The sequence below is a fragment of the Cyanistes caeruleus genome, chromosome 5 (assembly GCF_971803275.1).
Source record: "Cyanistes caeruleus chromosome 5, bCyaCae1.hap1.1, whole genome shotgun sequence".
NCBI lineage: Eukaryota > Metazoa > Chordata > Aves > Passeriformes > Paridae > Cyanistes > Cyanistes caeruleus.
In genome coordinates, this window is record NC_141705.1 from 80,576,453 (window position 1) to 80,602,986 (window position 26,534).

The 26,534-nt window shown below is 40.2% G+C and overlaps 1 protein-coding gene across 34 annotated transcripts in view; it reads left to right on the forward strand.

The window, feature by feature from the left end:
- Positions 1 to 26,534, forward strand: part of CAMK2D (calcium/calmodulin dependent protein kinase II delta) — a 148,320-nt gene that overhangs the window by 73,040 nt on the left and 48,746 nt on the right. For all 34 annotated transcript variants that reach the window (XR_015286560.1, XR_015286561.1, XR_015286562.1 and 31 more), the window contains 3 exons: positions 17,258 to 17,312; positions 23,604 to 23,669; positions 26,192 to 26,264. Coding sequence is in view for 23 of the 34 variants with exons in the window: in XM_086888128.1 (XP_086744254.1) it covers positions 17,258 to 17,312; positions 23,604 to 23,669; positions 26,192 to 26,264 (194 nt within the window). In the remaining 11 variants the exon portion in view is untranslated. The remainder of the gene's footprint in view (positions 1 to 17,257; positions 17,313 to 23,603; positions 23,670 to 26,191; positions 26,265 to 26,534) is intronic.

The window sequence follows — 26,534 nt, forward strand, 5'->3', positions numbered from 1 at the left end:
CTTCCAGCTATGCTGGAGTAATTTGACCTCTCCTACCCTGCACTAGGAAATTTCTAGGCAAACACAGCTCATGTTCCTGTGTTAACAGCTCCTGGGCTGCAGGAGTTTGTGCATTAGTGTGACTTTCAGGATTGCCATGTTTCTCAGATTCTTACTGTGGTGACATGGCTGTACATCAGTATGTAGAGGGTTGCTTTTTTACAGAGTTTAAAATGGATGGAAATGTAGGTTAAGCCTTGCTGTTCGGAGAATCTAGTGCTTTTTCTTTGTGAGATTTCACATCAGGTTACATTAAAAGCTTACCTCCTTTGCTGAGCACATACCCACACAGAATTTGTCATCTTGGGTAACTATTACCTTTCCAGCAGTTCCATGTGTACTAATGCTCCCAATTTTTTTAATTTGGAAGTTTGAAAAGAAAACTGCTAAGTAACCATCTCTCCACCGAGAAATCGGTTGTCATTTTCCTGATTTCTCACCTTTATCTTCTTTTGGTAATCTTTGATTTCTTGGTTCTCTTTTAACTTTGGGTAAAGTTAGTTTTAGCACTTTAATTTCTAGTCTTGCAATCGACATTTTTTTGGTGGTGTAACACTGTTGCACCATCTTGTTACAACGTTTGGCATTGATTTACAACTGCTTTGCTAATTTTGGTTTATGAGATCCCAAATAATGGGATTAGCCTGATGGTACAAGCTCCGACCCATGCTGGAAAACTGCTGATTCAAACCTGGTAAAACCATGGAGGTTTTTTCCCAAGTGGAGTTTGCTCTTGCAGGGTTTGTGCTGCATTTGAGTAGTATTTTCCTAATGGGAGTTAGACTGTGAAGATCTCTCTGTAACTACTGGAGGGGCTTCTGCTGGCTTTGCATTCTCACTTGCTTACAGCCCATCATTCCCTGCCTCTGCCACCTCCTCCCAGGCCTTCCAGACAGTGTACAAGCTATGGCAGGCAGGCAGGGTCCATTAGCCAGCAACATCAGGCTCAAGTCTGTCTCTGATCAATCTTCAGCCCTTCCCCAAAGGCAGCAGCAGCAGATTTTACTGACATGTGGCAGCCCTTCAGGTGATAAATGAAGTCCTTTTGGCACGAGGCCTGGCTGTCCCTGAATGGCTCTGTAAGTCAGGGTATTTAGAGGTAAGTAGGACTGCCAGTCAGAGATGGGGCCCATTCCTGCGGATCTGCTGGTTCAGCCACGCTGAGGCATCACCACAAGTGTGCTCTGACAGCAGGATGGGCTCTGCTCCTTGAACAACTGGAGCTGCACCAGCAGATGGGAGGAGCATGGGGCAGCGTCTTCCCAAGGCAGGCTGGTGTTGCAGCAGGCCAAGAGGCAGCCTAGATTCAGAAGAGATTGGCACACAGGAAAAAAGACAATTCCCTCCTCTGGTTTCATGAGTGTGTTGGTGTCCAACATGGTGTCCACTTGGAGTCTGCTCCTTTCCATGCTTTGAGCTGGGAACTTATCATCAATGGCTCAGGAAATTGGTATCACCCCTACTTGGCACTGCTCCTCACCACACTCTGTGCTGGTGTCCAGCTTACTCCTTTTGCCACAAGTAGGAAAAGCCTGCATTTTGGGGTCACTTCCTCTCCCCACCGTAACACAAAGCATGAGCGTTGAAGTGGTTAAATTCCTCACGCGGGGGAAAATAAGAAACTGCATATTGCCTTGTCATTTTTGAACAGAGGATAATTCAGGATATGTAGGGGGGGTTGTGACTTTATGCACAACATGTCCTTTATGTTTGTATTCGCCAAGCATGCATAAAGTCCCACGAATCTCAAGAGAAACACCATTAATGTGTAGAAAATGTGGATGCAGTAACTCCTTTCTGTATTTCTTTTGTCTTAGTGTGGCACAGTTGTGAGTAGCTCAGCTGGTATTAGTTAAGTTACTCTCTAAACCAAACACAGGGTAAAAATCAGGCGTGTTCAAGTTGAGCAGACGTAGTTCCTGAGCACACTTATTTCTCTAAGCTTAATTTAAGGTTTTACTTCATGTCAAAAATATATAGTTCATTTCTGATGCAGTGAAAATCAAACCAATCCCCAGCTATATAAATTTATGCTCAATAAGTATGGTCCCCAGGGATGTATTAACTATAGCTGTGCAACTAAATAAATAGAACTTTTTCTATAAATATAAAGCTCTAGTTTACATGGGACTGATCCATTAGAGAATCTCACTTCCTTTAATTATTTTTATTGCTTAGATGAGCTGATCACTTCAACAATTTTATATCTCATCCATTCTGTTGAATTAATTAAATTTGCAATTTCCGTGATGCAGAAGGTGAACCATTTACTCCTTGAGAGGATTAAAATAAAATATCAAGAAACCAAATAAACCAGTGATATGACATGATTTCATAGTTAATGTAAGAGCCAATTTCATGAGTATTTTAAAATACCAGATTTGAATATTTAAAGTCAGCCATGGCTACAGCAAGTAACTGACTAGTGGAGTGCAACAACAGAATACAGAAGCTGGTTTTGCAGTTGCTATTTGTGAAATTAAATGTACTGGAACGAGACTGCACCAGGCAAGAGCACACAGGGGGGCATAGTGGGGTTTGTTGCAGCTGGGTTTTCTGCAGGCTTTCTCCTTCTCAGCAGTTTTTATTACTGCTGTGCATCTGATTCCTTTGAGTTGGTGAAGTTGTTGTGAATGTATGTTAATGTTGAAGAGGAAAAGGCTGAAAGTTTTCACTTGTGTTGTTGTAAGGATTTGGTGTGGAAGGCTCTTTGTGTAGAGCTGTTGGTGGCCCTGAAGTGAGTGGAGTATCAAAGCCCGCAGTAGTTAAAAGACTGTAAGTTATGTAGTGCTAATCAATGTGTCAGTGATTTTCAGCATGAGCCATATGAAGCATCAGATAATGTGGTCTGAGTGTGCCAGCAAAGTAGGAGGAAGGCAGCTTTATTCCCTTTTACAGCTTTTGTCTCTTTTGTTTGCAGCAGAATACTTCTAGTCTGCTAAGAGTGGCATTGCATCTTTAAGTTTTGCTTTTCTGGGTTACTGTGAAGCATAAAAATGTCTTTGAGTGCAGACAATGACACCACTCTTTGCCATGCTACATTAATTCTCTTTCCTTTTAATGGAGCACAAGGTTATTTTAGCTCAAGTGAAGCATTGCTGGCTGTAATATCCCTGATAACTGTAGCGGTATCCATAATAGACCAAGAAAATGAGGTTTTGCTAAGGTTTGCCGCCAATTTTGTAATTTTTTACCTCAGAAAGTACATGCCTAATTTGCACCACAATAGGTAATGATTCAATATAAATCAAGTGTGAACCAGATCTTGAAGCATTTTCCGTCTCCACTTAAGCCTCTGTTTGTCTGTTTCCTTAAATGCACGCAAGTTCTTTTCACAGTGTGTCCAGATTCTCCTAAACATTTTTTTCTTTCCCTGAAGTCCACTCCACTTTTGCAGCCAGTCATTTTAAATGTAAAACAGAGTAATCCACAGAAACGGGAAGTGGAATTAAAACACATCTCTTGAGGATCCTGCTGTGGTGGGGTGAGGACTGGGGTGGCTGCCACACTTCCACTTGAATTTTCATCTCTTGTTCTGCTTTACTTTCTCTGTCTTTCCTGGAATGAAGAGTTTCATAATTGGCTGCGCTGCTGACTTCAAGAGCCATGGAATAAGCTCTACTGAAATGAATTGTTCTCTCTGTGCACACACAAGATGGATCTCTCAGAACTTACATTTTTTTGTTGTTTGAAAGCTTTGTTTGTTATGAATCTGCAACCACGTGTTATGCATACGGATAGACATCATGACTCCCAGCTAAACCACAAATATGTAATTTTCCTCTGGACTCCTTCCTCCAAAAACAGATAGCTCTACTACTTCAGCTAAACTAAGCTTTTTCTTTCAGTAAAGTTAGCACAGACATTTTTAGCGCAGTTTTAGGGGATATTGAAAGTTCTGTTTGCTTTGCTTTTACAGATTATGTTGCTGATGGTGTAATTGGTGAATTCTGCACTGGTTCTTGGATTGATACCCAAATATTGGGAACCTTTGCTTGATCTGAGGGTGAGGAAAAACCAACCCCCAACTGAAAACAGGTTGCAGGATATTGGGTGATGTGGATAGGCATCACTTGATGGCATTAGAGCAGCTTCTTCAGGGGTGGTAAAACTTGTTGTGTGTTTTCTGTGATAATCCTGCCTCAGCCTTGGCATTTGTGGCTCTGGGCTGAACCCACTCTGTGGGACACCTTTGTCTTGTTCCCTTTCCCTAGAGAAAATAAGGAATTACCATTCAGGCAGCATTTCTTTCCCAGGCAGCCTAAATCTGCCCATTTGGAGTGTTTGGCATCCTAACCCATGGTGGGTGAGCTGTTACCCTGCTTCTGGAGAAAGTGCTGGGCTGTCTGTGCCACCTGAGAGCCACATCCCATCTCAACCCCCTATTTCCCTGTGGCAAACAGAAAAGGATCTGTTCACACATAGGGGCAGAGAGAAGGAACAGGACAGGGAAACGCTGGGCATATGAGCTGGGAGCAGAAAGAGGCAAAAAGCAGGACTCTTGACTTTGGACCCTGGGTCATGTTTTGACTTTGCAACCAAAAATCAGGAGTGGTGCTTTGGGAGCTCACTGTGGAGCTTTGGAATGTCTTTGCTCCTTTTCCAGAGGCGATACCAAACCGGGGACCTCATTAGGAGAGACAATCTGTGGGGCTACTCCCATCTGCACAGACATCTTGCTTTACTTACATACCCAGCCCTCTGCAAGAAAATGTCATGGATCATGGAATCATGTGGGTTGGAAGGGATCTCTGGAAGGTATCCAGTCCCAACTCCCTGCTCAAACTTTGTCCAGTAAATTTAGGTAAATCAGAGCCCATCCTGCTGAGTCTGGAGACTCTGCAGAGAAGGAGATGGCCCAGCTGCTCCAGGCACCTCTCCAGTGTTCCATCACCTTCCTATCCATGTAAATAAATAAATAACTCTGTGCCTAGCTAGGATTTTCCAGGCTCCAGCATGTGGCTGTGGCCTCTTGTCTTGCCATTTGTACCCTGGAGAAGACTTAGTTCAGTATTCCCTGCAGATCAGCAAACCAGGTACTGAAAGGAAAAGTGGATATTCCCCAATATAGCTGCATCCCTCTTAAGATGTTTTTTGTTCTTTTCCTAAAATTGCATTTGCATTCATTTTTAAGTATTGTGACATAAATTCCTAAAGAAAGTGTAATTTGACTAAAAGCTGTAAACAGCAACAGACTCTTTGGATTGCAGGATTTCCAAGATGTGGATTTGGAAGAGCTTTTTGTAGGCTGAACTTGTCTGTGCCATGGCACATGCAAAAATCCCCTTTCTGCTTATGTTTTGCACTTTATATGCATCTTATACATCTTTCTTAATGGAATACCACTTCAGGAAGAGATTTTATAGTATCTTAGATGTTGGAAACAGCACATGGAAAATCAAGGTTCGTTTCTTCAAACTTCTGCTTTTAAAGACACAAATTCCCTTTTCACCCTGGTTTTGTTGCACTGCTGTTGGGAGTATCCATGTTAAAGGCATGGCATTCCAAAGCATGCAAGCTGGTCTGCTCTTCTTCTTTCTGCTGCATCCTGGCACAGAGTGAATCCTCTGACCCACAAATAACACCAACCTCCATCACTGGCAGTGGATAAATAGATCATAATTGCTCAGTTCAGGCTGGGCTTTTTCAGATTTCGGCACTGGAGACTTCTCTACTCCTACAAAACTGCTGATCCAGGCATTTTTTTCAGTTGAGAGGGGTTTAATGACACCTCTCTCCTCCTAGTCACCTTCCAAATTTGGAAGTTCTTTTTATAGTGGTTTCACCAGGGTGTTAGTATTCTCATGGACTGCCCATGGGAATGTGCTTCTAATTTTAGTTTGTCCTCTACATGTCTGTCTCCTTTAAATGCATCCAGCTTCTCTTTCTAGCCATACTGGGCTGAGCATGACACTCTGCTCCTGATACCTGTGCACTGAAGATGTTCTGGTATTGCATTGTAATCAAATCCACAGCTCCTGCCCCTGTGCTGCACAGCAGTGAGTAGCACTCGTGTCTCAGCGATTGTACTGCCCAAGTAGTGCTGTTTAATTAATAATTTGGTGTGCATTTATTTACTAGGTGACCTTGAGAGTTATTTCATTATGTTGGTCTGATGGTGTTAGTGCCGGGCTTGTGTTGAGTTTGACTGTGCAGTCTTGCCGGGAAGGACTCGATCAAAAACCACAATTGCAGCTGACTGGCTTGCAGCTATCTTGTGTAGCATATATGTATTTTGGGAGTTACTGGATGTGTTAAATGAGAGGAATATTTAGAAGGAGATTGCAACTGCAGCTAGTAGTCTGGGTTTGTGAATACAGACTGGGTTCAGCTCTCTCCTGCAGCATTTCCATCCAAGTTTATGTGGGTTGTCGCTGAGCTAATTACAATCTTACAAATGGTCCCACAGGACAGGACACGCTCTCTAATTTGGATTTATTGTGAGACTGTGATTAAAAGACAATGGCAGTTTCTCATCATAAGCCTCAAGTTTGTCATCTATTAAGTCAATATGCATTCCCTGCTTTTTGTTAAACAAACACTTGGAATCATTTGGGATCAGCATTCACTTGTGAATCTGCACGTTAGGGAAATGACAGTAATTTATAGTTGTCTTCAGCTGTGGTAGCATGACTTACTGTGATAGTTAATTGATAGAGGGGGAAGGCACGTTCACTCAAAAAATAATACAGATGGTTTTGAGCCCAGCCCAGTGGATAGAGATGGAGTGGGATCATTATGGGAACACTCTGTCTGGGCACAGTACTTAGAGTCTCGCAGTGTTTCGCTCTGTTAACTTACTGCGAGCTCCTGCTGCTTAAATGTTGTCTGGGGTAATTGTAGAGGCCTTTGGTTCTCCAGGTTACAGAGAGGTTTGGATGGATGGACCACACAGATGGGAACAGGAGAGCAGTTACTTAACCTGACTTGTTTCTTCTTTGACACTTTTCAGCCAGTGCTGAATTCACATTTTGTGGCTATAAGAAACACACTCAATCCCTATGTTTCCCTTGTTGTTACCATAAACAAATTAAGAGGGGATCAAGTGCAGTGGGATGGATGGAGCTGGTCTCTGGGATGCTCCTATTGCTCCCATTCAGAATATTCAGGATTCATGGTTGTGAAAGAGGGCACCAATGACAGAGATGTCACTACAATTATGCTTTAGGCCTGTTGCATCCGTTTTAGGTCTTTTTCCTCAAAGCAGGTAACACAAAATTCAGGGACTTGGTCCTATGAAATTGACTTTAGCCTTCTTTGCTTGCACAGACATAAAAGCCCTCATCAGATGAAGGAAGGGAGAAGGTGAATTTACAGTGGTACTGTATAACATGAGAAAGTAATAGTTAATTCCATAAAATACAGAATTTTCTGTGAAGTTGACTTTATTGTCCTGGAACTAATTTTTTGCTGGAGCAGGTCCATGGCCTGCCAAATGCTGCCATCAGTTCAGAATTAACCATTTTTTGATCTCCAAGGGCTGCTGTGCATTAGAATAATATAGAGCATAATTAAGAAATGATTTAGAGAAGATGTAGACTCAGTCTGCTTCTAGAGAAGACCCGTTATCTTAACATTTATTTTGGTTTTAAATTAGGTTTTTAATTTGGAAAAATAGTCATCCCTTAGATGCCATATTGTGTTACTTAGTATTGCCATCACAGGAGTCCATCTTAATCCCTGGAGTGGAGGATAAGTGATTTGGTTGTCCTGTTACCACACTAAACAGTTGTTCAAAGGTGATTGAACTGTGATTAAGTGAATTGGTGGTTGTGCTTCATTGACTTTCGTACAGGTCTTCAGAAAATGAGCTCAGATCTGTCTGATGTTTGTAACCACATCACTGAGGGGTGTGACTACATTCATACTGTAATTTATGGGCTTTTGACTTCTTTCAGAAAAGACGATGCGATGCGTGAGCCTCACCTCAAATGTGCGATATTCAAAGGTCCCAGTGATTCCCTTTAATGTAACACTTCCAGCACGGTGGTAATTAATGTTACACTTACCACGTAGGAAGTAGAATTTTAGGTCTGTCTGCATATAAAAGCTCTCCCAAATTAATCAAAAGCTAATTTATTTTTAAACTGAGGTAGCTATTTCTTTGCGGCCACCTACTGCTCTGTAAACTGGGAAATTGCTCCAGTTTAAATTAGCTGATGCTTTGTTTTAAGCTGAATTAGGAGAGCATAAACTTTGGTTTTATGCCAACATCATAACATAAACGAGAGCACTTTTCTCTCGTAGACCAAGGTCTTAACAAGTATTTGTAATGCCACAGTCTACAAGAATTAAGAGCAAATAAAGTTCCCTTGTATATTCTTTTGTCATCTTCTCACAGGGAGGGTTGGCAAGAATTCCTAGAGACAACTTTATTTGAAAATGAACTTTCCATTTTAAATGTTATTTACTCCAGCTTGAGGTAAAATGAGCTTTATAACCTTAAAGTTATTTATTGTTTACAATGTCTTACATATAGTTCCTGTGAGAAACCAAAGCACAGTAGCAGCTATTTCTGAATATCTGTATTTTCAGGAGCTGAGCAGGACAGTAATAATACTTTTGACAAGTACATATGTATATGCTGAAAAACTACCTTCAGCCTATTTTATGCCGTGTCTAACATAGATTTAAGGGCAGAGCCTACAAGAGAGGATTTTCCCCTCTGGTTCACATTCCACAGTTGGCACTGGGAGTTGGATGAGGCAATTCCAGTGCACTTGGGTTTTCTGTCCCCCATCACAGCAGTGTTTTAGCAATGCAATTTGCTGGTTTGGTTTTCTCTCCAGATGTATGCTCTTGCTTGGAAGCTCTTGTAGGAAATGGAAAGTTTAGCCTCATGGAAATATGGCTTGAGTTCTTTGTTGTAGCTGAAATGAAATGTGACAGGATTCCTTGATCATGAGTGTCAGGGATTTGTTTCTGCAGGCATAATTAAGTCTCCCTTATTTACTTTACAGTGCTGCTTTGCAGAGCAGTTCTGTGTCTGGGATGAGTAATGTGATAAAAGCACAACTCTGCCTGCACGATTATCACTTACCTGGGAAGCTGCTGTGGCAGATTGTTTACAGGCTCATTGACCTGCAGGTCCTTGTGAGCTGTTTCAGCAGCAATCAGGGCAGAGACACCTTCATGGAAACACGGGGTCACACTGGAATTGTGTGCCTGTTCTTCCCAACACATGCAGTCCATATGGAAAGCACTTGTGCAAATGTTTACAAGTGTTTATTTATTGGAGTGTATTTGTTACAGCTTTTTGTTCTGCTCAGCTTCTTAGAGTGGTTAAGTGCCTCTGAACAGCCAACTGGAATTTTCTGTGGCCATTTGCATCACAGCTTGGGGGAAGGAAATCCTTAATAAATAAGGATTGTATTCCATTAGATAGCAAGTGATCATGTGCTCTGTGGCATTACATGGTCATTTATTAAATTCCTCATGAAGGTAGTTTGTTAAAAACATCTTCTTTACCATAATTTATTGATCATATTGCATCAAAGTGACCAGGAGACTCTTCCAAATAGGTTCTAGAAACATCTTCTCTTTCAATTATTTTCTCCATAATATATCTGCTTTAGAGCAGAAAATTACTGTTTAGTCACAGATTTGAAAGTACTTTCTTTAAGAAAATGAATGTTTCTATTTTAAGTCACTACCGAGTTTGGCTTTGGATTTATTTTATTCTTTTCAATTTTTAGCCTGAAATTATTTTTTTTTTTTTGGTATTATTAGTAATAGGAAAAAGTACTGTGCATCTTGGGGGGAAGAAGCAGGCAGGAATGTCATATTTCCATCAACCTTCCAAAAGAGAGGGGGCAAAATGTTTATTGGTGGCTCAGTGATTGAATGAGGATAAATTTGCATGCCATTTCTGTCAGGAAGAGGGGAATTTACAGGGTGTTTAATGCAGTCATGAGACCTGAGAGCTGGCTCTTGAGCCCTGCCGCGTTTCCATCGTGCTACGATGTAGGTGTAATATAATGATCTGAAGGACAACAGGGGAGAAGGGCGGAATGCTTTAGGTGTCTCCACTTGCCAGAAGGGCCTGTTGTAGGAGTCTTTGTTCACCTACAGCAGTGGGAGACCAAAAAGCAATGACTGCATGTACAAGTACTAGGTTTTCAGTATTCCCTTGGTCAGAGTTGGGATTAGTAACAAATATTTTTTTGTTAGGATATTTATATAGCAGTGGGCACTGGATTCAAATTGCATAGAAGAATTGGATTATTACTCAGCTTTTAAAACATTTGGTATCTGACATAAACATCAATAAAGCTATTTTTTAATATTTTCTTATTTCTTTACACAGTTCTAATCAACTTTCAATTTAGTTCTTCTAGGTGACCTTGAATCCACAGTTATCACCTTTTGGTTTTACTTGCTGGTCTTTACTCTGGTGAAGTAATGCTTTCAAAACTGAAAACCAAAAAGGCCAAGACTGAAAAATTTTAGGAAATTTAGATGTAGTTATTGCTGTTCCTGACTGAAAGATTTAGCCTAGATTATCTGAAGGTAATTGTTACTTAATAAAGGTGCCTTAAATACAGTGGTAATTGCTTTGCAAACATTGTTTAAGGCTGCTTGGGGCATACCTGGCTCCCGTGTGAGAGGTTTCTTTTCTGTGGTTCCTCTTGAGTCATGCCACAGGATTGCAATTTTCTGCTTTCCTTTTTGTTTGAAATATTTAAACTAAGCTAACTTAGTTTTCTTAAGCTGATGCCCTTAAATACCTTGGGGCTTGGTCTTCATGAAAGGGGAGCATTTAAAAAATAAACATTCGTGCTTCTCTGAGTGGTCATTATATAAATTGTTTATATATCTCTCTTTATGTATTCTAAGAGAGGAGAGCCAAGAAGGGAGGCTGTGTCCTACTACCCAATGATTACAACTCCCCAATAGCCAATTTTGTCTATGTGTAGGCCCTACATATTGTTTATATAAACCTATTCCCAGGGATTTTTAGCACTCTAAATATTAAAAGGGATAAAGTCTAATTTGGATGATTGGGCAATTGCATTCTCTCCATTAAAGTATGCTGTATACTTTCCTGAGCTTTTTATTTTTAATTGATGTAACATCTCTGTATTACAGCTTGTCCTTTCATTAGTTAACACTCCATGAAATTCTTGTGTCTTTCTTCCTCTTCTTACATGTTCTGATGAATGCAAAAATAGTTAAAAATTGTTAGTGCTTAAAGCATCAACACTGGCAGCTGAGACATCAGTTTGCTCATAGCAAAAATTTGTGTCAGACTTGCTTTTAATCCATGCAGTTATCCTCATAAGGCTTAATCTGATGACATCTGTAAGGCTTTTTGTTGCTTTGTAAGAAATCTTGTTAAACTGGCAAAAGCAGGCCTTCAGCTGCAAACAGGAGTTGTCTCACCCTGAAACTCAAGATTTCCAGTAAATGACACGGTTGTCTAATAAATGAAGACATGAAGGTGCAGGTGTACATGTTTGTCCCCCATTCTTTTGTGCAACGATTCCATCCAATTTTGCTGTTTTCATACATGAATAATTAAAGGTGTGTAGCTCCAGCTGTTCCTTTTAACATCACAGATCCAGGATTTGATTCCACAGAAGTGCTCTGGGCACGTGTGCACACAGAAATGCACGCACACCTGTGTTATGGCGCTCTGAAAATCAACTAAAGCCTGTGGGATAAAGAGATAAGAGTCAATTATCTCAACTGCTCTCCCTGGGGACTACCAACACAGAATTATATGTTTTGGAATAGCTCTTGGGTTTGTGTTCTTTTTTAAATTAGCTAATTTTATCTGGGAAATTATGTTTTTAAAGACTGTCAGTCTTCAGCTAGCAGCAATGAAGCGAGAGTGTCTCCATGACAGAAGAGCTGGTAATTTGAGGCCATCTACTTTGACATCCATACCTGGAGTCACTTAGTCTCCGTGCAAAATGTGATCTTTTATCTACTTTGACAAGTAATTTCTCATTTTCTCTGTAGCAAGAACCTTTTGCCAACGTTAACACTTTGGCAAAGTGACTTCTCCACATGCATGCAGTAGGCTGGCATTTAATCAGAATACAGCTGTTTGTTGTGAGGGCCTTGATGGGGGTGGGTTTTGCTCACAAATGAATGTTTTTGGAATATATGGCGTTTTGTTCATAGTACTCAACACTTGCTGTTGCAGTGCCTTGGGAAAAAAGGCAGTATTTCCAAAAATTAAATGACCTTGTTATTTTTCCCATCATTTCTTAATATACTAATTTTTGAGATGCAGATGAATAGGGGTTTTTTTTCCTCAAGTTTTTGGCCCTAAATAATTGTGAATTTTCACTGTAATAAAAAGAGTACCTTTTGAAGGAATTGGGGTGTTAGATAGTTTTGGTTTGCTGTTGCTGAATACAGGGCACCTGTTAATAGTGTACACAGCACTGCTGACTTGCATGAAGTCCTTTAGTGACTCTAAGTATTGTATTTTACTGCTGGTGTGTTTGACAGCATGGGGGAGGATTATTTTCTTAGGTATGCAAAGCATTATTCTGTGTTTAGTGTTGTTTAAAAGCAGCTGCCCTGGAGCATTGCTACTGTACTAATCTTACCAGATTAGCCTCTAAATATTTCAGACTCTTAGGTAACAGCTCTGATTAATATTTTCCAAGTTCTCTTTACTGTACCTGATGAGCTTTATTATAGAGGGCCCCAGGCTTCCCTGGTCTCAGCAGAACAGTGTTGTGTGAGAGGAAATGTGAGTGTAAGGAGCAGTAAGGACAGCACAGACTCCGTTTTCGTGCTGAGTTCCCTGCCTGGGAGCTATAGCTGTGACTCTTATGCACCACTGATTTAAAGGGTTTGGTGGCTCAGCAGAGCTTATTTCTTCCATTTATCCCAGGCGTTCAAAAGAGGATGTGGGGACACGGTGGAGCGCTGAGGCGCTGAGAATGAGGCTGCAGTGAGGATGTTGTTGGAAGGGAGCCAGATCAGTGCCAACAGCAGCACTCCTGAGCAGTGGGTCACAAACCTTTGCATGCTCTGTTCTGCTTCTTCATGCAGGTTTATTGTGTTTACTTTGGGATCCCAGCCCATTTCCCTTGGGATCCAGATTAAAAGCTGTAGGCTGAATGCTGATTTCGGTCCTCGTTCTTGGTACTGCCATAAAGGGTCCTGCACTGATGTCCATGGGAGTTTCTGGTAAAGTTTAAGCAGTAACTTATTTTCCGTCCCTCATTGCTTTGCTTTATGCAGTAGAACAGGAAAGGTGGCAAAGCATGACTTTGCTGGAAGATGTGAGTTCTGACAGCGCTAAGCCACAGCAGATCTTGCACTTCTCAGCCAAGCAATTCTGCTGAGCACAAGTCTTTCTTTGTCAGAGACAGGACAGCAGAAAATTCTTATAGACAGGTGTCTGAAATAGAAAATTGAGTGGTTCAAATATGTGTAAAAACATAGCTGGTTATGGCTTTTCAGTGACTGAGGTGTTTTTTTTTCAATTTGTATTTTGTCTTTTCATTTTCAAATGCAACAATTTATCCCATATCTACTGGCAGGCAGGTACCAATTCATGGAACACCCCAAGATTAATTAAACCGTTCCAGGAAGTTCCTTCCTCTAAGTAATTAAGTTCATTTTTGAAAGGGTATGCTGGTTTTGGTTTGGGGTGTGTGTTTGTTTCAATAAGTGGTCTATGTAAGGTGTGCATAAATACCCTAATAAACTTTTGGAAGTGAACATGGAGGGAAAGTATCCTTTTCCCTTTTTCATCATTGCAGGAAAGCAGAAACGTGAAGTAATTTGCATATTTCAGCACATATGGCATGAGCTTTTGTGGCTTTCAAACCCATTTTTAACCTCTGCTGCTGATGAATGTGCCCTGTAATTTCCTTGTGGTGCACTGATTTGAGACATCAAACTTCACAGAGTTACAGGATACTCCACAGTTACTCTGGGGTTCCACAGATCTTAATCTTTAGTCCCAAAGGGAAAACAGAGTGTCTTTACCATGGACTCTGTTAATTCCTTTCTATGCTCTGTTCATAAACAAAATGAGTGGGATTGCAGAGAGTTTTCCCCAAGGAGCATCACCCTGGCAATTTGGTACTTCAGTGCACATCTGTGTGGCTGCTGTGCAACATAATTTTGGTGTCAAGTTTAGTCTTCTCCAATCATTTGTCTTTGTAACAGGAACTAATTCAGATACTAAAATTAGCAAAACGATCACATGAGCAGTTTCACACAAATATTTTAGGCAGTAGGTTTAGGTGTGGTTAAACATCTTTGTCATTGAGAATTTTTCTGTCTACTGTTTGACTTGACTCCTTGCCTGGAAAAATTTAATTTTCACTGTAAGGATGTGGAATACTATTATTTGGATTTGGTTTTTTTTCTTAAAGGCAGAAATTCAAAAAGGAAATCATAAAGTTATTTGGCCATTATATCAAGCTGCTTTCTGTGGGATAGGCACAAAATAGTGCAGTTCAGCACAAAAAGTCACACAGAGGAGATCATTTTACTTTCCAGTCAGATTGGATGTGACTAAATGTGACTAATGGCTAAATGGAAGATAATCAAGCTTATAGGAGTTCTCCCTAAAATTCTTATTAGAGTATTTCCAGTGTGATGATTGGCAAGTATTTCAGGTGAAAATCAGTGCTGAAGCCAAAGCTGGGGTATTCCTGATGTTTTGTGGGCTTACAGTATTTTTCCAGAAGGAAGGGCTGTAAGCTCCCCAGGTTCCTGTCAGGCATTCCAAGGGTTTTGCTCAGGAGCAACAACTTTGTCTGAGGTTCTTAAGCACCTTCTCTGGAAGCCAGTGAAGGAGAAGTGACCACAGGGCTACAGCAGGCAGGAGGAAAAGGAGTTACCCCGGTTTCCTTTCTGCCCTCTCATGTGTTTATTGGTAACAGCATTGATGGAATATCTGCAGTTAATGATTTGGCTTAACTGAAATCCTTTCAGAAAAGATAAATGGAACTGTTACTACTGATGAATGCTTTGTGACTCTGGAGAAACAGGAATGACAGTGTGAGCTTCTGATGCGAGTTATTATATTGGATGAATAATCTCTGTAATTGCTGCCTTTTGGTTTGTCGTGCCTGAGTCTTGCTTGATAGGTGTGTGTGAAGAGCTGTATCTGTCTGCAGTGCCTGCACAAATACTTCTTGTGGTGCATTCCCTCTTAAACTTTGTGCGTATCTTCTCAGATTGTCATCCCAGCATCCCTTGTCTTTCCCAGGACAGGCTGAGTGCAGGCAGAATGTCTGGGCCGTGCTGGATTAGCCCCGGTGCCAATGGGCACCCTTGGCTCTGCGCTCAGCCTTGTCTGCACCAGGGATCGCTCTCCTCTGCCCTCGCTTATTTGGCATTTTCTCTCTGTAGATGCGTGCCTGGTTTGACCAAAGATGCCAACATAAGCACTTGCCAAAAGGCAGCTCCCATCTTCCCTGGCTGCCTCAGCCTGTTTTCCTTTTCAGAAACAATCAGAGGCATATGATCCTGATTCAGAGAAGGATTTGTTCCATCTCACTTCTGTGATTCAGGCATTTGGGAGGAAAGGAAAAGAAACAGTGTGATCCTTGAAGATGATGTCTTGGAAGACATGTCAGACTCCAGTTTGGCTAGCAAGGAATTAAGCTCCCCAGGCTGAGCAGCACATCTTCCATCATCTCAAATAACAGTCTCTTTCTAGTCCAGAGGGACAGATCCATGCTCCTGCAGGCACTGGAAACCAAGTCCTGTTCTAGAGAAGGAAGTGACAAAGCGAGGGCACCTCCTGCTTGAGGCAGACACCAAAGCTAGAGAAGCCTCTTCCCATGGTGCCATCCTGACCTGCTTGGTAACAGGGATATGACAGAGGAGACTATTGCTCTGAATTGAAAAAGCCATGCTTTGAGTTCTTTCTAATCTATTTCATGAACAAGACTTCCCCAGCAAAAGGTATCATTTGCTGTGTATTGAGGCTTTAAGAGCTGTAAACTTTTTTGGAGATGTATACACAAAGCAGACCAGCTGCACTCCAAATTGTACAGATTTAGGGCTGTGTAGCATCTGTGACATCCCCAAGGGTCTGTACTAAATCCCATTCCATGAGCAGTATCTTTGATGCTGCTGTACAAAGCAATGTGCCCAACAGCCAGATGTTTTAGGGATCTCTGTCCTCAGCTGGGAATGTGAGGATGCTCTTCTAAGCTGGTACGTGGTGTCTCATCCCACATTTGGTTTGCTTTAAAGACATTTTGGGGTGTTGAAAGCTGAGGTCAATGCAAGCAGACAGAAAGCTGATTTGGGGTTTTTTTGGGAGGGCGGAGAGTGGTGTTGGCTGGCCCTTCATAAAAACATGGAGTAATCTGAAATACAGAACCAGCCAAAACCACAAACTCTGATTTAGACCTACTTGGCTCTTGTGAATCATCATGAGCTCTGCACACTGAGTCAGCCAAGAGCTGGTTTTCTCTTCAGTATTGTGTAAACACAAGATGTTTCTCTGGGCTAAATGTTATTAAGTTAAAAAGTCATGTTTGTTTGTCATGTATAAAAAAATGATTAATACAGAAAGTTACCATCTGGGGAGATCTGAAAATGCTTTTCTTCTACACTTGCTTCCTCAGCTCAGCTTTGAACACAGATCACTTTTAGGGTACCCTGACTTTCATTTGATTCTATAAGTGATAATTATTTGGATCAAACTACTGACAAAGCTTCCTGTATTACTTCTGAAAATTGCAATTTCATTTAAAATAATTAAGGAAAACCACAGGGCTTAATTCATAGTTGTAGCACGATGTGGTGTGAATTCTTAAAATTTGAGGGGAAGATTCTGCAGCTCACTAGCACATTCATAGTGAAAGCTTTAGATATGGACACAGAAAGGAGTATGTAAACATGGCATGGGGGCTTAATTAGGATGTTCTAGGCTGGCCTGGAGATTTCCCTGTTTGCAACTCTTCATGGTATGTGTGAAGAATTGTTAGCAGGCCCTGAAAGGTTGTTACTCTGCTGAAATTTGTGACTTACTGTGGGGGTTTTTCCTCATCTTGTTTTATTTACAACTTCTAAGATGTAATAGTGCTAAGAAAAAGGTTATGTGACATCAGCAAAGTTAAGAGCTATGGAAAAGGTGATTCTGAGGGTAGGGAGTTGAAAACAAACCCCACAGCTGAGAGCACAGATGCAATATCAGCTCTGCAGTAGAATTATCACCCCCCCATCAAAGACATGGAAAAGGTGACTGGTGTTTATCTTTTCTTCCCCCTTTCCATAGTGCGGCTCCATGACAGCATATCAGAAGAAGGATTCCATTACTTAGTCTTTGACTTGTAAGTATTTGTTTTGCATTTGTTTAGCATGTTGGGGATGTGTTGTTCAAACTTGGAGATGCGAGTGCAATCTCACAAGATAGATACATGGTTCTGGTGCGATGAGCTGGACACATCTTGGAAACAACTGGAAGGACAGGAACATAGTTGGTCATTTGCATGTGCAAGTTTGCATCATTGCATGATGCTTACAATTCTTTTGTAAGCATCACTCTAAGGATTCCAGTTTAAAAACTGGTAAAAATCCACTGGGAAAGTAATGTAAAATGTAGGTATATAAATAAAGGTTGTGTGATTCTTGCCGAAATGAAGCAAAGATTGACTCCGAAAAAAATATTTGCTGCAAGCCAGTTGTCTAAAGGAGAAGTTAAAAAAAGCATGTGGAACATGAATTTCTCTACAGAAAATCTCCACTGCTGGACTAAAAAGGTAAGCCTGAGTTTAGAGAGGGCAAGATTGTTTTAGTATTTCATTCCTGACTGATACTTTACTGCTTTATAATGTTTGATTTTGGCACCACACAGAATGTAAAGTGCCCAGCACCTAGAAAGGAAGTTTCCTACTGGGATCCTGTTTTGCTTTAGGAATTTAAGTCCCATGAGTTGTTCATGTAGCAACTGGGCCTGTAAGGAGCTGTTTTTTCCAGATAAAGCTATTTAGTGGGAGCTGGGATAGTGACAGCATGAACTGTGTATCTCAGGCTCTTAACTTGAAAAGAGAAACTGATTTCCTCATTCTTCCTTGGGATGGGCAAGCTTTTCCACCCGCTTGAAAAATGATTGCTTATGGTTTTGGAAATGGACAAACCTGAATGAAAGGAATTGTATTGCAAAACTGACTTAAGCAAAATTATCTCTTTAAACTGTAAATTTTTCCAGGGCAGTTTATGATTTAACAGACAACACACCTGCCCAACTACCTGAAGAGCTTTCCTAGGCCCCCTGTGGTTTTGCTGTTTAGAATGAGAATACATTATTTCCCCAGAGATGGGAAATTGCTCGTTTCTAAGCATATAAACAGAAGTATTTGCATTCAGCATGGCTAAGTTAGAACCTGAATCTTCCTTTACACAAGCAATTATGTGCTTTCATGTTCAGGTTACTGCTGGTTTACTTTCTGGTTTAACTTCTTTTAAAGCAATCTGTAAAGACTTCTTCAGCACTAGATTTCAGGCTAGAAATACACAAATATTAAGTAGTGTGTCTGAAGTGAAGGCACTGGGGATTGAGGACTCAAATCCTAACTGGGCTGAACAGAAGCTTGGATGTGATTTGTGTCTATCCCAGGTAAGTGCTCTGACTGTTGGCTTGGAAATGGCTCCAGGGCACAGCACACATATATGTTCTCTGACATGCACTGGGGTTTGTTTTGCTTGGTTTTTTTTCCTTAAGGGTTACAAAGGATATCTTTCTTTGTGGAATTGGAAAAAGCTTCTTCATTCACAACATTTCTAAGTGCATGCATAATTCTTAGTTCTAGGGACAATATCCCTTTTAAAAACCAGTGCCTCTTCATTTTTCTTTGTTGTACTGCTGTACTGTGAGAAACTGTGGCATACTATAACATGTTATAGTATATAGCTATATATATTATATATACTATAACAGTCCACATCTGCCTTAAATTTAATATATGATGCCAGACTTATCTGAGGGGGTTATGATTGGGATGTGAACTAGAACATTTGAACAACTTCGAAGTTGTAGATAACAGTATCTAGATCTCAATAGTAAGGAAGCAAATAGAAGCATATGTTCTGCAGTAAAATGTTAATGCCTAACCCAGAGATACTGCCTTGGCAGAAAACTAAATTCCACAGGAAATGTTCTCCCTTGGCTGGAACTTCCCCCATTCCTTGTCAGTCCCATTCAGGACAAACAGAGAAACAGCCTCAAACATAACTTAAAAAGCTTTTATGTTTTGACCATGTGGTTAGAGGTTTTTGTAGAAATTATTTATTTTGCAAAAAAGAAAATATATCTAAATGGCAGAGACAGTGATGACTGATTGTTGTCTTTGGAGAAGCAACAGGTCACATTCTTGAGGAGCTTTTGCCAAATTACTGAGAATGCCTGCTCACAGTTAATTCTTTCACATTCAAATTAAGAAATCATTGCTTTAATGCTCACTAATATTATTAATTAGTGAAACTTCACCTTTTACAACCATGTGATTACTGCCCTGTTGACAAGTAGATGAAAGCTTGCATGATAAAAAGGTACCGTGTGCACTTTTTGAACACACAGGCCAAGAACCTGCTTTTTCTTAATGTAGTTTTTATTCAGCAGGAGCCTGACTGTGGTGTAACACTGTCACTCCACCCACACATGCCATCATGTCATTTTCTTAATGATTTCTTGCAGACTGTGTGGGATTCGGTGTGACTGTTACCTCAGAAATTTCTTTCAGACTTCAGCCCACGTAAGAAAGTGAAGGGGAGGACTGCCCTTTCTGTGGATAGAAAAAACAATCGTTGTTACTTTTTATTTTGAATGTCTAATAATCTCTTTGGATTTAATGTCATAGAGATGCCTGCAGCCTGTTGCTTCACTTGTATACCTCAGGCTGTGCTTTTATCTGGAAAAGGAAACAGTATTTAATGTACTGTGTTACAGACCTGCATTTGGGTGTCACATGGGAAGGTGGGAGTCTGGAAATCCCTGTGGAAAATGGGTACTGAACAATGAACTTGATGAATTTAATAATGGACTTCATGAGGTTTTTGCTCCTCTTCCCTATTGGTTAAGGCAGCTGCAGTCAGGATTTGCGTTTGTGGGACCATTTCAGTTGCTAAGCACGAATGAGACTGTCTTCAGTGTTAATGATGTTAGATGAGTTCAAATCCAATCAATTCTGTCAGTATTAATTGCCATATCTGAATGGAAACAGCTGTAGCACTTGAAGACTCTCTTGTGCAAGTCAATGAGATTCGCTATTTTCAGTGTCTCCCATTTTAATGCACTTGATGAGATGCAACAATTGGTACATTAAGAATCCTGGCCTTGCTTTTGGATTCTAAGTGCAGGGACCATAATGTGTAGAATAAATAGAAAATACAAAAAAAAGTAGCCTAATTTGCAAAACTGTGTAAAGGTAAAAGTCTGGGCCTCTATTTCAGAAGTAGAAGGGTCACAGAATGAATTTAATAATTCTGTGGCCAGGGTAAGATGCTTCCTCCCAGCTCCATTATGAAGGCAATTGAAGAAATAAATGTGAGCTAGGAAGAAACCATGCCAGTATGATCATCAGCAGAGGCTTATTTAGCTGTCTGTGCTAATTTGCGTGTTTCTTTTAATTATTCTCTTCTATGTGCAAATATAAACCGGCATTTTTTTCTCAAAGTGGCGCAGAGGGCCTTGGTGTTTCTACATGCTGCTTGTACCTCTTTTGTGTAAACAAACCCATGTGCTTTATTTGTCACCACTTCAGTCTGCTCCTCTGAAAAATCACCAAAGAACCATAGCAATTTGTCCAAACCAGTAGCTTTTAGGTTGTATCCTTTAAGTTAGTGGAGCTTATAAAGTGAATGGCCTGTCATGAAATGCAACTTCCCTGGATCCAGATCCAGATCTGTGTCAGAAAGGCTTTGAGATCCATTCCCATTTGTATCCTGTGGGGAGATTGTACCTTGGCACCTGCTCATGTAGCTTTATGCTGAAGGACCAAAGTCGTTTGTGAGTGGCTTTCCAGAAGCTGCAGGCTGTCCCACACTGTGATTCCAGTGACCTGTATTGCTGCAGGGGCACCTTGCTCAGGGACAGCGAGTGAGCCAAGGCCACGAGCACGGCTGTCGTGGTTTGCCCAGGGGCTCAGAACGTGCAGGTGGGTTCTGTCCTCTCCTCATGCACTGCCTGCCTTCATTGTGGCCATTCAGATCTTTAGGGAGAGCTGTTCCTAAGGTATTCTTCAGAGTGACAGAGCATGAGAATTGCTGACTGCTTGTTTGGTTGTCACTGAAATTCACCTGCTCTGTTCCTGCTTTAATCTTTTCATTGTTTAACAGTGGTTGTGAATACCAAGCAAATGTTTAGTGTCAGCAAGGAAGATTTCATATCCCCTTCCTCCCTCCGTGCTGGAGAAGAACAAACATCAATTTGGTATTCTCTTCCACTGAAAGGCACTTTGATGACTAAAGATTCTTGGTTTCTTTCTTTGGTTTGGATTAAAAATAAGTGTTTCAGGAAAGAGTAAGATCAAAGGATGCTTTGTTTTTTCATTCATCACAAAGTAAGAATTATTCCTCTTTATCAGAACCGTGGCAGACAAATACATATGCAAAAAGGAGTTATGCAAGACTGTCAAAATATGCATCAGTCAAACATTTTGTGCTACAGCAACCAAAGCCAGTCTCTGGAAGGTAGAAGACGAAAAGAAAGAGAATACAAATTGATTAGCAATCTACTTTACCTCCTCAAGATTTTACTGCAGACTTTAGTACAAAATAGCATTCCTGAAAGTCTCTGTATTGGGAGTCAGTAAGGTGTAAACTCAGGAAAAGTATGGTGTAACCCAAATATAAATGAAATAATGAAAATCAAGTTCTTGAACTGGCCTTCTCCAAGAAAGGAGCAAGGTTGATGGTTGAGCAGGGCATTTTTGTCATCACTTAATGTGACTGAAAACTGAGTTCCTCAACCAAGTGTTAGTACAGCAGTTTGCAAGTGAATGTTACAGTTCTGAACATTGCAAGTGTTCTCAGCTTTAATTTTTTAATCCTAATAAACTGAATTGTGTTCAATAGTAATTGTGTTCACTGTAGTATAGATTTTGAAGCATCTCAACCTTTAAGTATCTTTTTGTGCACTCAAGCTTGTACATTTGGGAATTTATCTGAAATATAATGTGCTAATATTCTCATTTGTAACCAGTAATGAAATAGAAACATTGATCTCTCAATTAGGAATTAAGTATGTAAGCACCTGTATATGTGAGGAATTGCATTTAGCTGTGCCAGTCTAGTATATGCTAGTGTATAGCCTATACTATAGGAGAGAAATGTTACAGGAAGTTGTCTTCCTGTGCTATGAGTCCCCTCTTGTGACACAGGCAGACAAGTTTTATTAAATTATTTAAAAACTCATTAATCATCTTACAGGGATTGCTAGAAATCTTATCCTGATTTTAACCTTATATTTACTCATAGATATTTTATGTTCATGTGTTACTGTACCAATATTATCCCTTACAACTCCCCTTTGGGGAGATCCAGGCTTATGCTCATCTGGAGTATTTACTTTAATCTCTCTTAACCTTTGTTTTGCCCAGCTAAACTGGGTTTGCTTCTCTGAGGAGATCTGATGATTGAGTGACTGGGTAGCCTGGTAGCAATTTTTCTGTTCATGCTGGGCTTCCAGTTCCCTTTTCTGAGTTTGAGTGACCAGAACTGGTACAACATGAGGAGGGATTTTACTGCTGTGCTTGAGGACATTGCTGTCACCCTATTTCAGATGCAGTCCACGATTGTTGTATCATCCTGCTCAGGGCTCATTCTGGACCGTGATCTTTGGGATATAAAACCACAGTTTTATTTCTTTTTAAGCACTTTCTACTAGTAAACCACTGATTGCACAGTGAGCTCCTGAGTGTGCAGCGATACACAGCTGCTTCTGCTACTGGCCCCAGGATCATACAGTTCTGCCCTTGTACTTAGCTTATTTTCAGTGGTGCTTTAACTAAATTATTCCTACTTTCTCCACAAAGATAAATGAAAATTTTCTAGGGGAAATATGCTGTTAAATTGATTAAGGTACCCTGCTTCTACTGATACTTCCCTTCCCACTCAGTAATGCTCTTTCTAGCCACAGCACAAAAAGCCAGCCCCTCTGGCACCTGGGTACACTCTGTTGTGATTTCACCTACACTGAAAGACCCTTCTCCTTCTTTAGCATTGTTGTATTCTAGCATTTCTCACCTTTTTGTCTGGTATTGCAGTGTTCAAATTACCCTGAACTTCAGCCACAATTGTCCTGGCTGGTCAGCTCCCTTTATGCGTGTAGTTTTTACTCCTTCCTTTAGACATCCATAACTGATGTCTGGCGTTTTGCCCAATATGCTGCTGCCCTTGGCTTTTATTTTCTATTTATGATTACACTTCCACCACATCCATTTTATTCATGTAATGATTTGGATGGACAAACCTTCCACTTGAGTTCCTGCACCTTGCTGCAAAACTTTTTGCATTTCTGTCCAAATATTTCACTTACTCCTCTCTGCTTCTCCCTGTCAAGTTAATTTAAGGTGCACATTTTCACTTCTGAAATCTCCTTTTCCCCATCTTGCTTTTTGTAACAGAGTCACCGGAGGTGAATTGTTTGAAGATATAGTTGCAAGAGAGTATTACAGTGAAGCAGATGCCAGGTAAGTAATTTGTTTTTCCAATGTTGCCTTCGATAATTCTAGAATAGTTACTTAGATATATCCTGGTGTTTGGCATCAGTTTCCCAGCACAATCTGTAAGACTCTAGGATTTCTCTAGGGGTTTTTCTTAGACTTGGAGTGGCAGAATTGGGCAGTTTGAGCTCATGACTGTGTGGTGGAGAACTCATGGGAAGTCTTGTGGTGTCTGCTGATCTGCAAAAGCTGAAATTGGATCTCCATTAGTTAAAATTTTACCCATTGTTTCCTCTGCAAACTGGACATTACAGCTCAAGAACCCCATCCATGGATTCTTACATTTGCTGATCAAAGTTGGAAGCATAAGTTGTTTTAAAATAATTTTGCATTAAATATGATTTTTTGTTCTCGGTCCAGAAGTGCTAATTTCCTTTTCCAATTAGAATTTTTTTGTTGTGTTTCATCAGAAAGCACTTATACTGTGCGTCTCATAGTCTGAGCTCAAATATGGCAATTTTCTGCAAGTGCTTGTTGAAAAACTTGAATAATAAGTTGACAATTATCATGATTTGCATGCGTAAAGTATCAGGGCCGCTTATCTCATGTTTGTCCTCATATAATAATAAATTATAAATATTGTCATAAAATTAAGAATCCTAAACACTATGGTCAATTACTTTAAAGAAAATACGTTCTGCCACCACACTCTTCACAGAAATTGATCTCCATGTAAATTTAAAGAATCCTTATGTTTCTGTTTGTTTACAAACACAACACCCCCTCCAATAATACACATTTAGTACATGCAATTTTAAATCATGCCTTTCTATTTGGAGCTCACTGGGATATGACCAGAAAGAATTAAGTATTCTAACAGCAGTAGTAGGATAATAATGAACAGATGAGAAGTTGCTCTGAGTATTAGGAAGCTTCCACTTGCAGATCTTACTGCATCTGTAGGAATGGTAGAAAGATCAATACTTTAGGCACTTAGGAACAACACACAGCAGAACACCCTGTAGGAGAGAAAACAGCAGTAGGGTTTAGGTGAGGTGGAAGAAGAGGAGGGACCTAAAAAAATTTTCAAATCATTTTTTCCTGCTGTGATTGAAGCAAATTTCTAATATTGATGCCAAAGGCCAGTATATGGTGTCATTGTGTGTTTTTAAGGTATTGGGGAATTAAAAGGAAAAATTGCAATGATTATTTCTTCTGTTCTAGAATTATGATATATTGGAAGGGGCTGTGCATATATTTGTATATATATATAGAGAACATATATATATATACACATTTTATATTTTCAGTAAGAACTTGACAAATAAGTGAAATATCTAGTTACGACGTATCTCTGTATTTTGAATATTTTATATATATATATATATATACACATATATGTAAAATATTCCTAGTGTGTGTATGTGTGTATCCCTCTAGCAGTAGTTGCTGTTCTCTGTGGATGCCTCTCCCAGGACTGTCTCACTGGTCTGCTCCTGCAAGCCCTTGCTCACGCCAGTAGTCTGTACTCAAACAGTGCAGTGAGTTGTGAACTACTTGCCTAAGAAAGGGTTTTCAGGCTTGGGCTCCAGTTACTGATTATGACCATTCCTTCTGAATTCTGTGGTCAAAAGGTTTTGGATGAGCATCATCTTGACTACTGTGTATTACTTATCATCACTCACTTTGTGCCACAATGATGTCTTGAAAAAAAAATTCTAAGCTCTTGCAGTGCCAAAAAAACATCTGAAAAAAGTTCCAGTGCTCTAAAATATTAGTAATTTAGTTGTGCTTTATGGCATCATAGTCTGGCCAAAACTTGCAAAGCTGGGTGTGGAAAAAGAGGTGCTAGTTCAGTTACTGAAAGCACCAAACTAAAACATTAGTCTAAATTTTTAATGTGGATTTTCTCTCCCCAAGTGACTCCTAAGGAAACCAGAGCTGGACACTATTTTAAATGAAAATGCATGCCACCTTTTTGAATGACTTGGCTTTATTCTTGTAATTGTTTTAAAGAAACCATTCAATTCAAAATGAAAAATGTTTTGCTTTTCCTTAGCTTTTGACTTTTTTTGTTTCATTTGTTTTCTGTATATCATCTCATTTCTGACCATTTCCTTGTTTCAGCCTTTGTTGCAATGTTAACTTCATCACAAAAAATTAAGAAAACCAAAACATGCCACTAATTGTTTTTCTGCCTCCACTTTGTTTTTCCTGTGGCAGTTTTTGGAAGCTGAAAAAAGCTTCCATACTGCTGAAAGAGAATACAGTCTGGTGATTCTGTCTCATAGGTGTCATACGTTCCACGTTAAATGTCGTTTTTGGTTTCGTTTTGGTTTTTTCGTTTTTTGGATGTGTTGGAGCTGGAAATATCTCTACCTTCAGCAATGTTATTGTTCCAGTTCAAACCGCAATCAAGACTTGTCAAGAGGTGTAAAATTGTTTTTGTTCTTTACCTTTTTCTTTTAATTTTTATTTTATTTTGTATTTAATGTGATTACGTGCCTTTAAAATGTTCTCCCTTCCATTCTGCCCTTGTATCTTTGCAGTCATTGTATACAGCAGATTCTAGAAAGTGTTAATCATTGTCATCTAAATGGCATAGTTCACAGAGACCTGAAGGTCAGTATCTGGTGCCCATCAATTGGATCTAAGAATTTTGGGGTTTTTCTTTGCGCTGGGTAGGGGCAGAGGGTGGGATATCTGCGATGTTCCCTTGCCTCTATCCTATTCACCCTCCGAACAACCGCTCCGACCAATAATGCATGACGCCTCTTTCCAGTTTGCAAGTCTACAGGCCTAATATACATCATGGCAAAAAGGGGGAACGCTCCCAAAAATTGTCTCTCGCCGAGGCGGCGGATTTAGCCCGGGCTGTGCCCGTGTGGAGGT